The sequence below is a fragment of the Hyperolius riggenbachi genome, chromosome 8, assembly GCF_040937935.1.
Source record: "Hyperolius riggenbachi isolate aHypRig1 chromosome 8, aHypRig1.pri, whole genome shotgun sequence".
Lineage (NCBI taxonomy): Eukaryota > Metazoa > Chordata > Amphibia > Anura > Hyperoliidae > Hyperolius > Hyperolius riggenbachi.
In genome coordinates this window covers 67,133,015-67,145,216 of record NC_090653.1, presented here as the reverse complement: position 1 = coordinate 67,145,216, position 12,202 = coordinate 67,133,015, and the positions used below count along the sequence as shown (strand labels likewise).

The window sequence follows — 12,202 nt, the reverse complement described above, 5'->3', positions numbered from 1 at the left end:
GTCGTGCATACCCGCTGGCAGGTACCCTTCCTGCATCACAAGTATGTAGCTTCCAAGTATACTACCTGCTGATGATTGGCTCGTGTCCATGGGCACTTTTGAACTATATAAACTCTCTACAGTTATTTTACCTGATTGTTTTTGACAGTTTGCCCCGGTGATAATGGCAATTCACAGAGTAGTTCAAATTTTCTTGTACTGCTGAGGAGGCCGTCACCATTGTGAGTGGACACTCTACACAGTTCACCTTGCCAAATACTCGCAAGCAATTGTTTTAAGGTACATACAAACAATAGATGGAACCTCAGCCAAAAATCATGCGTCTGCACAGGTGTACCCCGAGCTAGTTTAAAGATACGGCTTGTGATGCAATTTACATAGGCTCTTATGCAATACCCCTTTTCTCCTAGGTGATATTCACACACCATAATAAAATGCCTTAAAAAGCCACCAGCAAGAAAATACTCTGAATAATTTTGACAGTACTTTTTCACCTATTTTTGGATTGCTGTGGAGTTATTTTAGACAGGATATTTAAAACCTAAAAACCATTGGGAGAAAAAGTGTATTTAATAACGGCCATAGGCCCATATGCAATTGATTTTTGCTCCTCAATTTTCTCCAAGATCATTTCTCATCTTTTTAAAATAACTTTTCAGCAATTTGCAACTGAAAAAAAGTACCAAAAAGTAAATGATTAAGTACTGTCAAAATTATTCTGAGTATTTTCTTGCTTGCTGGTGGTTTCAAAGACATTTTATTGACACGTTTGAAAATATCATGTAGGAGAAAATGTTAATTTGCATATGGGCCATAGTGTGAGGCTAGGAGCACACTAGGCAGTGCGGTTCAACATTTTGGGTGTGTTTTTGTACAAGTTTACATTTGTTCATGCATTTTTGGTGTGTGCTTTTTTAATTTTTTTTCCCTTTTTCAATGTAGTAAAATACAGTATCAAGCTTCTTTCAGGGCTCGTTTCCACTATTGCGGTGCGGAATCGCCTGGATTCCACCGCTGACGAAATCGCATGCAGATGCGATTCCGCATGCATTTTTTGCCGCGAATTCGCATAGGTGACGGTATATGCGATTTTAACCATGTCACTACCTGTGTGAATTAACATTGATACCTATGCGAATTCGCGGAAAAAAACGCATGGGGAACACACATGCGATTTCCCTATTAAATACATTGTGTGCGATTCGCCTGCATTCCACACGCAGGCAAATTCTGAGGGCTCTGCCGTGCAGAAAAATCCTGCACAGAAAAACGGACAGCAAAACTGACAAGTGGAAACAGGCCCATCCACTTGTATTGGCTGTGCGAATCTGCATGCAGGAAACGCATGCAGATTCGCAATAGCGGAAACGGGCCCTTACACTGCAAATGGCAATTCCAATTTCCGGATCTTACTAGAAGACAGGCAGGCACACAGGCAGGTGCGCACACGCACGCACGCACACACCTTTTTTAATTGCATCAAAAACTGGAATCACAGTCATATGTACTGTAAGAGACCAAAAGAAATTCAGATTTAAAAAAGTCCTACATGCTGCCTTTTTCTTCTTGTGTTGCTAGAATTCAGTGAAAAATTGCAAATCGGAATTGCGACTTGCAGTGTAAAAAAGCCTCATATTTAATAAGAGCGCATCAAAAATGCATGTAAAAACACAGTCCTCTGCGTCTCCACTGAAGTACATCATGTGCATTTTACATACATGTGTGTTTACCGCAATGCAAGCGATTCTGTCTAATATGCTCCTAGCCTGAGAGGAGCCCAACTCTGCTATAGCAGAGCAAAGCCTCTGTACAGGACTAGGCCCCTGAACTGTCACTCATGGGGTTAAGTCCCGATCCCTTTGGGCAACAACCATTGAAGGCACATATGCACCTTAAAGGACTTACGAGGCGAACTGGCCCCAAAAAGTTAAATACCTGTATGAAATATCAATGCACGGAGGGCGCCGTTCCGCCGGGTCCCCGCATCTCAATGTGCCCCCCCGGCCGGTCCCGACCCCACAGCCCGGGGCGGGCTCTCCTTCCTCCAGTAAGATGGCCGCCGGAGCTGGCCGCGGCTGCGCAGTCCGCATATGCGCGAGTGCGGCTGCGCAGCTCTAGGGCCTTTCCCCCGATCCACGCAACAGGAGACGGCCTATAGCGTGGATCGGGGGGGAGGCCCTAGAGCTGTGCAGCCGCACTCTCGCATATGCGGACTGCGCAGCCGCGGCCAGCTCCGGCGGCCATCTTACTGGAGGAAGAAGGAGAGCCCGACCCGGGCTGTGGGGTCGGGACCGGCCGGGGGGAGCACATTGAGATGCTTTGGACCCGGTGGAACGGCACGGAGGGCGCGGACGGCACCCTCCGTGCATTGATATTTCATACAGGTATTTAACTTTTTGGGGCCAGTTCGCCTCGTAAGTCCTTTATGAAAGTCTACTGTATGTACATGTGGGGAAGGCACAAGCAGATATCAAACTTTTTTCTTTTTTTACTAAATTTGGACCAGAAATTAACAATGGCTTAGTGCTCCTGCCAGTCGATGTACTCTGATTAGGATACCAAAGTGTGAATATTGATTTGTGCTCCACTTAAGCCTTGGTCCCTGTAGATGGTTCTTGGTCAAGGTGGCTGGTCAGGGTGCCTCTGGCAAGAATCTAGCATGTGTACAGCGGACACCCATCCGCTTTGATGTCGGCAGGAGATCTGGCAGATAGTCTTGGTCAAGAGCATTCTTATTTTACTCCCCTCACCTGCGCCATGCCGCTTCATCATGCGCCGCACCATTAGTCCTTTTCCATAGCAACAAAATATGTCACTAACTTGTCTGTACACAACTAGGCCCTGAACAGATGCCCGAGGGATCCAGTCTCGATCTCCATGGGCGACGGTCCTCGTACAGAGGCTAAACTAAAGGTTTTTTTTTTATACAGACATCTGATGAGGATCTATCAATACCACTTCTATAGTTTAATACCAGCTAATGCAAAAGCACAACTCCATTGCTCACCCTGCTGGCCGACTGGTTATATTTTTTTAACTTCTCTGATTGTTGTCCCAAAAAAATTAATTGAATACAGTTAATCGATTTCAAGAGAAAGCAAAGGTTTAAGAGGAAATTCAATACAAATTATCAAATCTGATTGTTATCTATCATGATAGGGCACGGTGTGGATTCTGAGTTATTTCTGTTTTCAGATCTCTGATGAAGTGGGTGCAGACAGAATCAGTGAAAGCCTATGAGAACAGACACCTTTTAAACTCTCCTGCCAATAACAGCCAGCTGCACTGCTGCTGCTGCTGCCACAGTTGCTCGATCCACTGCGGGATGGGGTGGGGGGGTGGGGGAGGGAGAGCCACCACGCTGGTATACATATCAAAACCTTGACAGAAGTGTGGGACTCCCCACTGGATTACAACAGACCAATGGGAATACTCTCTCCCCAGGGAGAATTCTCATTGATTCATCGAGTGGTAGACCAATGCGAATCGTTTCTGGTGGAAGGGGCGTTTTTCCATTGGTCTGTTGCAATCCAATGAGGATTCCCGTATGCTTCTACTGGAGCTCCCCCCTGCAGTGTACATGTGCGGTGGTGCCAGCAGTGGCAGTGGAACCAAATGGACAGTTGCAGGTGAACAGGACAGGTGGCAACAAAGCACAACAGATGCACAACGGAAGGGAATGTGAATATACAAACGATGGAACAGCATATCCTGAGTGGACCTGCTGTGAAAGCACCGTTGTGCGTCCATACAGTGTGAATCCAGCCTTACCCCCTTCCTGCCTGCTGCCATCTAATGCAGAAAGTATAAATGTGTGTACCCTTGCTGTCTGATGGCATTACTGTCCATAGTAGATATGGTATATACCGTATTTTTCGCCATATAAGACGCACTTTTTCCCCAAAATGTTGGGGGAAAAGTGGGTGCGTCTTATGCGGCGAAGGTACGGATTTCGGGATGCAGAGGTGCGCAGGGAAGCAGTATATACATTGCCTGCTCCTGCCGCCGCGCTCCTGGCTCCAATCCTGGCTCCCCGATCCTCTTCTTCCATCTACCGCTGCTGCCCCGTCTTAGCCGCAGGGATACGCTATCAGCACACCACGTGCCGGGGTCACGCATGCCGCCGAACAACACTGGCCGGTCCTAATTAGCCGCGCAGGGATACACTAGCACACCACGTGCGCCGGGGTCACGCATACGCATGTGTGACCCGGCGCACGCTGATAGCGTATCCCTGCGCAGCTAATTAGGACCGGCCAGCGTTGTTCGGCTGGATGCGTGACCCCGGCATGTGGTGTGCTGATAGCGTATCCCTGCGGCTAAGACCGGCCTACGATGTTCGGCGGGGGCAGCAGCGGTAGATGGAAGAAGAGGATCGGGGAGCCAGGAGCGCGGCGGCAGGAGCAGGTAATGTATGTGTACTCACGCTGCCTGCACAGGGGGACACCGGCACTGGAGGACACACGGACAACAGGGGGCCACAGGCACAAGGGACACTGCCACAACAGGGGGACACTGCCACAACAGGGGGACACTGCCACAGGGCTGCGGGCACAACAGGGGGACATGGCAGGCAGAACAGGGGAACACAGCAGGCACAGGGAGACACAGCACAGGGAGACAGCACCGGGGGACACAGCAGGCACAGAGGGACACAGCACAGGACCAGCACAGGGGGACACAGGGACACTGCAGGCACAGGGAGACACAGCACAGGGGGACACAGCAACAGCCAATCACTACACTGACCACATAGAGGAACATAGGCAGGCAACATGGTAACAACCAATCATAACACTTATGTGGTGTAATAGTATGTAATGTAACTGGAAAGGGGGGGGGGGGTAAAAAGTCCTTAAGACACCCCTGGCTCATAGACACACCTAGGTTTAGTTTTTTTCTTTTTTTCCCTGATTTTTGCCCTCTAAATCTGGGTGCGTCTTATATGCCGGAGCGTCTTATATGGCGAAAAATGGTAAGTATCTAAAAAAATATGATTTGCATGATTATATGAAGTTTGGAAGTGGGCAAATCAAACACACTTCCGTTGATTCTGATTGGTTCAACTCTATGCTGTATGGAACATGGGATCAACTGTGTCACACTGATCATCTCCAGATCCCACTTGTATAGAACCCAGAGGTGCATATTCTGCCTTTGAGCCCTAATGTCCTCTCCTGACAGCAATCTCCCCTAAGAGCCCATTTTCATTGTGGGAATGTGATTACATTGCACCTAGCCGAGAGGGACTTCCGGAAGTCAAGATGCAGCCGTCTTTTCCTGCCTATGGGATTCGGGTGCATGCTGCGGATATCTGTAGCATGCATCCAATCCTTTTTCTGGGTCACATCACATAATTCACATGCAATGGAAATTACTCCATTGACATGCATTGGCTTCAGTTTCTGTGCAATGCAAATTCGCAGCTAGTGGAAACTGGCCCATCGCTCAGGAACAATGGTCCGGTAAGAGTGTGAGTGTGTGTGTCAAATGCCCCCTATTTATTATTGATACAATTTATATGTGACCCTCTAAGCGTGATGGATTTGCTGCCGTGGCCATAATCCCCTCAAATTACGCGTGTGGCTACAGTCCTACGAGTCCTGGCGGAGCCTGCACAGTAGAGCAAAGCCATTTGTGCACAAGTACTACCAAACAGGTGTGGCCAGGACTCGCTCAGGCATATCTTGACCAGACTCATACATGGAGGGAAGTGTGGCTGCAAAGAAAATGGTCTGCATCATCCAAAGGCTTCCCTCTACCCTGGTAAGTACAATGCTGGGAAACTGTGTGCCTGTGCATTGAGCAGAATGCTCCCAGCTGCGGGAGCATGCACAGAAGAGTGCGGCTAGCAGATTACTGGGCGAGATAGCGGCAGAACAGAGTGGTCGGCGACGGAGCCATACGCCTCACGGGTCTGGAGGAAGCCACAGAGAAGTATAAATACAACCCTTTTAAACATCTCAGGTTTCCTTTAAGACTGGGTTCGCACTACACAGGCTCAGTGCCACAGATAGTGTATACAGAACGATACCACCATTGGGTCCGTTGCATCAGACAGGTCATAGATAGCATGCCATCTCTGACGCCCAACTTCTGTCTAGTGAATTTGCTTTCAGTTACTGCTGAAGACACAATGGATGCGGGACATGTCGGAACGTCTAAATGGATCCATCGACATGTTATTTCGTTGGCTTAGGTCTGTCCCATGAAATTAACCATTTCAGCTAGCAGCGTGAACAAAGTCTTATCAAGGATCCAATCAAATACGATTTAAGGTGGCCACACATCTAGCAATTTTGTGGCCAATTGACCATCCACTTCGATAATTATCGAATTGGATGGCAATCTGTGCTGCCACAAGCATGCATTAACAATGATTCGACCAATTTCTAGCCGAAATTGGTTGAATGTATGAATTGGAAATCTAGGGCAGACAAGGTCGATTAGGGGCATAGCAGTAACAGCATGTGATATTCGTGAATGATAAATGTGCTGTACCTCTTAAATGTTATATGTAGCCCCCTCCCCCCATGCCCGTTCTTTTCGATACTTTACCAGTCACGCCTCCTGCTAGTGTTCGTCGCTGTGTCTGCAGTAATTCCGCATTCGGGTGCCATGTGACATCACACACGCTCTAATACTGGCAGCCACCTGGGTGCCAATCAACGAAGTACAGTGGACACTTGGGGGGACAGCGTGACAGGTAAAGTATAGATGCAAGGGCACTGGGGGGCACATAAAACATTTGTAGGGACAGCAAGGCAGCGACATGAGGCCAATTCCCGAAAGATTTCATGCTGAAAGAGATCGTGAATCGGCCCGCGGTATATGGGCAGGCAACAGATCTTTCTCTGATCAGATTCAATCAGAGAGGGATCTGTCTCTAAAGGTGGCCATACACTGGCCCGATTTGCGGCCGTTTCGACAGCAGATTCGACCCCTGGGATCGAATCTGCTGCCAATCGTTCGCGTTAAACGCACCCGCCGATCCGATTTCCTCCCGAAATCGGATCGGTCTGTCGATTGCGCCGTGCGGAAAAATACCGTCGATCGCCTGCGGGTAGGGAGCGCGTCGCTAGCGGCGGCCGATCAGGTATACATTACCTGACGCTGGCTCCCGGGCATCTTCTCCACGCTGCACGCTCTGTTCCTGCTTCCATCCCAGCGTACATTAACTTCCTGTGTCACTGCAGTGACCAGGAAGTTCAAATAGAGGGCGCTCTATTTGAACTTCCTGGTCACGGAGTGACACAGTGTACGCTGGGATGCGGTGCGGGGTGCAGCGCGGAGAGGAGGACCCGGAGCCAGCTTTAGGTAAAGTATGCGGGGGGGGGGGGCTTAGACAGGCGGCAGGAGCAGCTCAACAGATTGTGATCGGTTTCAGGCTGAAACCGATTCACAATCTGTTTGCAGTAAAGGCAGCCATACGATCCCTCTCTGATCAGATAGGGATCTGTCAGCTGGTCGATCTAATGGCAAATCGACCAGTGTATGGCTACCTTTAGTCAAATCAAATAAGTCACTCTTTATTAGCCATCTGAAATTTAAGTATCAAGGTACTAAACTTTATCCAACATAATATACTAAGTCTAAACAGTTCTGCTTTGAATTGTATAAAAAAAAAAGGCATAGGGACCACTAATACACAAAAGAGTGGGGGTAAGCAGGGACAACCTCCAGCTCTTTTCATCTAACAGAATGGAGATGCATTATTGTATGCTGCTCCCTCCAGACGACATTATCCAACTTCCCCCTCCCACTCCTCCCATGCCAAAACCAGAGGCCTCTATCTGTGCTGATAATAAGAGGAAAGGTACAATTAGCAACTGCAGTTGACAACATTATCAATTGTCAAATTTCCAGGAGCACAAAGCTGATAAAGTAGATTGCCTAATCACCGGCGATCAGCAAAGCACTGCTGCTAATTCAAGTCAATGGTAGTGTTCACACTGTAGCCATTTGCATAAATCCCAAACAAGACAAGACAACATTTATATTGCGCTTTTCTCCTGGCGGACTCAAAGCGCCAGAGCTGCAGCCACTAGGACGTGCAGTAGCAGTGTTAGGGAGACTTGCCAAAGGTCTCCTACTGAATAGGAGTTGGCTTACTGAACAGACAGAGCCGAGATTCGAACCCTGGTTGCCTGTGTCAGAGGCAGAGCCCTTAACCATTACACTATCCAGACACTAGAAACGGTGCATATAGCCTTTTTGGAGCGATTTTGGAGCACATGCATTCCAGTGTTAGGGCTGGTTCACATTTGGCGCTTCCCCACGATTCAATAGAACGGGACTCCCAGCGTGATCGCTCCCGAATCGCTGCATGCAGCGCATCTGCAACTGATCAAAATCGCTAACGCTGCAGTGTGAATGTATCCTTATGGATGCATTAGAAGCAGCACTTTGATGATCGCCAGTGATCAGCAAAGCGCTGAAAAAAAACCACCCAGTGTGAACTAGCCCCAAAACAGCATTTTGATGATCGCTGGCAATCAGCAAAATGCTACCAAAGCGCCCAGTGTGAACTAGCCCTTATATCTACCTCTAAGGACACTATCACACTACATAGAGTCCATTCAATGCCATCAATAGACAAGAATAGATGTGAAACACTGACTCAAGGTCCCCTACACACGCCAAATAACGGTCAGCGCACAAAGAGACATCACGTCTCTGAAACAACGCATTTCCAGGCAAAAAGAAACGACAAGTAGTTTAAACACTGCCCACACACACACGCACTACTATCCCAAACGATTATGCAGTTTTAAAACTGTATGCGCAAGTGGAAAGTGACCTTTCACACAACATGTGCGCATGCTCTGGAACGTCGTTTGAACCACTTGTAGACAGCAAGCTACACGATATCTGCCCAACAGTCATGTAAATTGATCCGCCAGTTGCATCAGGCAGAATACCCAATATCAGTCACTTGTCAAGGCAACAGGTCCACTTTATCCTGATGTCTAATGCTGGGAATACACGGCACAATTCCGGCTCTCGATTCTGCGCCCGATCGTTTTGCCCACTCGATTCTTTTATCTTTCGCTCCTTTTTCTTATCATTTTTCAATTCACTTCAATGAGAAATCGAGCGGCAAAACAATTGGACAGTGATCGGACATGTCGGAAATTATCTATCGAGCCATCTTATCAGCTCAGAATCAAGCCCTATATTCCCAGCATTACACTATCAACCTGTAGTAACCACAAAACTCATGTTTACACAGAAATGTTAATTAGCCTTCCAAAATATGATCTGTTAGATTCTTAGCGAAAATTTTAAGGTCGGGCCAACGAGAGAACCATAGGGAACAGTGCTCCAATCACAGCATTCTAATTGGCCAAATAGTGTGGACGCATTATTACTACAACCTATCGGAAATGGTACGAGATCAGACAGCATGGAGAGAGCTAACCCATAGAATCGTCAAGAGTCGTATACCACTGAATGGTGGTATCCGACTTAGCAGTTCAAGAAGGCACTGTGCACACAATCATATTAGCAGAATTTCCCTATGGACTTGCTAGCGCCAAAAAATTCCCCCAGTCAGAGCTTCCAAAATTATTTTACAGTCAAAATAGCTTTTACTTCAGTGGGAGAAGAAACTTCATTATTATAGATTTAAAAAATTAATAAAGCACTCATAATATAAAGGCCTAGAGATAATCAAAAGGTCAAAATCAGGGATATTTCGATGATCTATAAGTACAAATATCCAGGGAAAGATCCCCTTCTATAGAGTAAGCTCAGCTACGATCTGACTTCCAGACTACCCAATCCAACAGTAAAGAGGAGGGCTAAATTTGACTTCTCTATCATATTTTGATCTACAGGAAGTGAAATCAGAGGAAGACGGACTTGTCAGTAAATAAAATAATAATCTTTCTGAATTTGACTCACGACATATAAAAGTCCCAGTTCAGACCATACAAAATTACACAAACTTTAATTGTATGCGCAGCTATACAAATCACAAGTTTTCACTATCAAAGGGCTCTGTACACCACATAGTGAACCAAAAAGGAAGCCAATTCCTGTATAATCTTTGTTTAAAATGACCACTCTACCACCTGAGATAATAGGAAGACCTAGCAAAGACAGACACTACAGAATAAAAAATAAATAAATAAAAGAAACAGGAATTTTTATTGTGTGTAGTAGGACAGAGAACATCATCCTTCCAGGCACAGGGACGAATAGATTGAACTTGGAGACTGTCCCTGGGAATCCTAGAGTTGGGCTGGTGAGTAGGAGGGAATGCCCCGATTGCACAGCAGCAGCCAGAGCGCTGTGTGTGTACAATAGCCCTGCACAGCCAGGGGGATCGCAGGACACAGGGGGCACCGTGCAATACAGGAGCAGTGCAGCCAGGCACCGTCCTAGCTCTCTGGGTGCAATCAGCCGGCCAGCCCTGCACTGTGTCCGCGCTAATGACAAGGCCAGAGAGAGGGGATCCTGCTGAATGACATCAGATATCTGGGGGGGATCACCACCGCCCTACTCTCCAGAGGGGGACCCCCACTCTCCAGCCTCCCATTGCATCCTGCAGACGTGACAGGGAGAGCCCCTGATCAGGAATGGAGAGGGAAGGGGGGTGAGATGCAGGCGATCAGGGGAGAGGGGGGGTGGTGTTGGCTGCACGGGGGAAGGCTGGCTGCTCCCCCTCTCTCCCCATCCCCGGCTCCTCATCAGGGTGCAGGTAAGGCAGACTTATAGAGATTTAAAGAGAAATTGCTACAATTGTAACAAACTCACCGCGGTGTTTGAGCAGCAGTCGGCCCGGGGTCTCCAAGTCATCCCAGCACGGGCTCTCAATGCAGGACCCAAGTGGCCTAGACACATAGAGGTTTAGTGCAAAGCCTGATCGGATCCGCCATTCTCAGGCCGGCCGGGATGGCACCCCCCTCTCATCGCTCGCATCGGGTTGCCAAAAAAATCCGCAAATTAATTGCACTTTTTTTTTAAAGGAGAAAAAAAGTGATCGGTGAGGGTTATTTTTTTCCCACTTCCCCCTCGCCAGACTCCTCCCAAGTCTCCCCTCCTCCAAAACAATGGAATCCACCCAGAGGGGAGGGGCTGGGAGGTCTGTGCACTCACACTGGGACCCAGCCTGCTTACATTTGCATATTAATGAGCAGAGCCCGCACACAGCCTGCTTCCCCTGCATGTATGTCGCTGCGCTCAGCTCCCTGATCTCGGTCTCAGCCAGTGACATCAGGCATGAAATCACTGGAAGCGGCTTCTACAACTAGCAGAAGGTTGCTAACATTCATTACTGACTGGGCAATACGGGCTTGAGGGCTCTGGCAGCTTGCGGATCTTCTGCAATACACATAACTACATGACACTATGTGCCAATACAAGTCAAGTGCATCAGGGCCAATACAATGAACAAGGAATGTAAGGAAGTTGGCGGGATTGCCGGGGCAGGAAGTCTAGAATATTTTACATGGAGTGGAGGGAAAAACTAGTGCTCTGCTTTTGCTGACGTCTACAGTGTCAGAACTAAGGTAGGCATTAGAATTGATAAAAAAAAAAAAAAAACTATTGAAAACTTCCTGGTACAAAGAAAAAAGTTTACTTACCTGGGGGCTTCTTACAGCCCCCTGTAATCTGTTAGATCCCTCAGTGTCCTTCATTTTTCCTGCTGTCAGTCCCGATAAAGTACACAACCCGCCTAAAGGTGGCCACTAACTGTCCAATTTCTAGCGAAAATTTTTTAGAGCGATCAGAATTTCTGATTGCTCAAACGATTTTTCGCTAGAAATTGGATCATTAGTGGCCACCTTAAGACTAGGTCCACACTAGTCCTTCACAGATTGAGGCTCTCTGCACACGATTTCCGATTTTTGATCGGTTTTTACATCCGATTCTGATTTTTAATCGTTACAGCATGCTGTTTTTTTCCTCCGTTTTTCTGTTGATTGCATTCAGGGAAAATCGGAATTGGGAATCGCAAAACGGATTTGCAGTGTGCAGGGAGCCTAAAACGGATCTGGTTTGGTAATTTATTTTTCCTGTTTTTAACTTTTTATGTATGTGTGGAGCATACGCCGGGGGGTTCCAAACTGGAGGGGAAGCAGTCAGGACGAGGATGACCCGCCGACTGCTGTCACCCTCGTCCTGACTGCTTCCCCTCCGTGCAATACAGGAGCAGTGCAGCCAGGTCAATACCCCCCCCCCCGCCAGCTTTTTG

General features: G+C 47.7%; 1 protein-coding gene across 6 annotated transcripts in view; it reads right to left on the bottom strand.

The window, feature by feature from the left end:
* BICRA (BRD4 interacting chromatin remodeling complex associated protein) overlaps positions 1–12,202 on the bottom strand; it is a 187,249-nt gene that overhangs the window by 123,058 nt on the left and 51,989 nt on the right. For 2 of the 6 annotated variants that reach the window (XM_068250586.1, XM_068250591.1), the window contains exon 1: positions 66–101. The exons of 3 other annotated variants lie outside the window; for them this stretch is intronic. In XM_068250586.1, the coding sequence (XP_068106687.1) occupies positions 66–90 (25 nt within the window). In that variant the 5' untranslated portion in view covers positions 91–101. Of the gene's footprint in view, positions 1–65; positions 102–10,761; positions 11,040–12,202 lie in introns of those variants that run through there. One more of the 6 variants, XM_068250587.1, reaches the window with a different exon arrangement.